Genomic DNA, 2020 nt, shown 5'->3' with positions numbered 1-2020 from the left:
GTTTTTTCATTTAATATAGGGGAAAGTTTTTTGAAAAAATTTCTGTAATTTTTCCTTAATATAGTAAAAAATAAAAAACCCCCAGTGGTAAATAAATACCACCAAAAGAAAGCTCTATCTGTCCCCAAAAAATTATATAAAATTAATTTCAGTACAGCGCTGCATGACGGAATAAATGTCAGTCAAAGTACCGCAGCGCTGAATACTGAAAAATGGCCTAGATGGGAAGGGGGTCTAACACCGCGCATGTCAACTGGTTAATAAGATAGGTTATTGGATAAACCAGACTGAGCTGTTTGTGGAACAATGATGAGGAGGACGAGGCAGACAAAGACCTCCATAATGTGCCCTCATGGTCAATCTCTACTCTTTCTCTTGCCCTCTCTATGCCCAGGTGCCGGTGGTGTGCCCTCTGCAGCAGTGGCTGAAGCAATTCTAGATGCTGTGGTGGATTTTGTCAAATCTAAATCAGCCGTAACCGTCCAAAATGTGATGATGGTGATATTCCAGCAACAAATGCTAAAAGATTTCCATGACAGTATGAAGAAGAAGGAGCCTCCAACCGCAGCCAAACAACAGTCCTGGTTTAGTCTTTCTAGGATCACATGTAAGTGTCATATTTTTTAGAATCATTCTCATCTCTGTAAATGAAGATCAGAACTTTTTCTTTTCTTGGTTTCTTACTGCTGTGTGCTTTCTCTATTAAAGAGATTTTCACTCACTTCTATTACGTTGACATTGTTTCACCAGACAGGAAGTAAAGGGAAATCTTCCTCTGTACTTCCTTCTGTGTTCCTTCCTCAGTCTTTCTGTGTGGAACAATAATTCTGTAAATTATTCTTGTCTTATCCTAATATTCTTTAGACTCTCTTACAGCCTTTTTGGGTATAGGCCAATCTGACAAAAAGAATGATGGTAAAGAAGAGGAAGAAGAAGAGGAAGAAGACAAAGTTTTTGAGCTGAGAGAAAACATCGAGCCGGCCATTTTTCACCTCTGTGCAGAAAGCCGTGAATCTGTGAATGGGGCCTTAGACTGGCTCCAAGGGCTTATAACAAAGGATCAGCATGACAATACCATCACAGATGACTGGATACAGGACTTTGATGATAAGGACCATGAATTTCTGGCTCAACTTCAAAAGAAAAATGGAGTCGGTATTACTTTTGACTCACCACGGTCCACCATTAAGGTGACAGGCCGCACCAGGGATGTTCTGGAGGTCAGTAATAAAATCCAAGACAGGATAAAGAGTGTGCGAGATAAGAAGACGCAAGAACGAGAGGCTGACCTGTGCAGTAACGTGGTGGAGTGGGGATATCACGAAGGCACCAACTTTGTTCCCTTCGACAAAATGACAAACTTAAAGCTAGAAAAGGGTAAAAATGACAAAGGTTCTGTGAATATTGATATCGCCGGTGTAAAATACACAGTGATTATAGAGCGGAAAACTGCAAGAGATGCCAAAGGAAACACAATTGAGCTTCAAAGAAATCCGAAAAATGGTAATTTCTATTCTTTCTTGTTCAAATTTTCATGAAAAGAAAAAGTTTATATTTAAATTGGTCATCAGAGAAATATTGATTATTATTATTTATTATTACTATTGTCAGTCACTATTAAGTTTGGGATGGCTACAGCCAGCAGAAATATAAATTAACTTCCAGCCTTGGGCTTTCTTGGGTGATCACAGATGTGAGGGCTCTCTATTCTGTATTACTGTTTGTTGGTGCTCCCCCTCATTTCCTCCAGTGCCAAAACAGAAAGATTGGGTGACTATACCTGTCCTGTTTATGGGAGACGCTGGGCTGAACACATCATGAGACAGATGGTACAAGCATGCCCAACACTTTCCTGAAGTCTACAGCCAGCTTACAGACACCTATGCTCCAATGACCCATCACCTCCCTTTAAAGACCTCAGCATTATAGGAAGCTGTGTCCACTAACAGCAATGGTCTACAGCAGGCCTCAAAATTTCCACTCGCCCCCTCGCAATTGGCCAGTGAAAATTGCCGGGGGG

At 40.8% G+C, this 2020-nt stretch overlaps 1 protein-coding gene across 1 annotated transcript in view; it reads left to right on the top strand.

The window, feature by feature from the left end:
* The window catches only part of LOC108791261 (poly [ADP-ribose] polymerase 14-like), a 28945-nt gene that overhangs the window by 21893 nt on the left and 5032 nt on the right, over positions 1 to 2020 (top strand). The window contains exons 12-13 of the mRNA XM_018561694.1: positions 395 to 589; positions 865 to 1503. Of these exons, the coding sequence (XP_018417196.1) occupies positions 395 to 589; positions 865 to 1503 (834 nt within the window). The remainder of the gene's footprint in view (positions 1 to 394; positions 590 to 864; positions 1504 to 2020) is intronic.

Source organism: Nanorana parkeri, unplaced genomic scaffold (assembly GCF_000935625.1).
Source record: "Nanorana parkeri isolate BGI_ZX_2015 unplaced genomic scaffold, ASM93562v1 scaffold538, whole genome shotgun sequence".
NCBI lineage: Eukaryota > Metazoa > Chordata > Amphibia > Anura > Dicroglossidae > Nanorana > Nanorana parkeri.
This window is presented reverse-complemented; position numbering and strand designations above follow the sequence as displayed.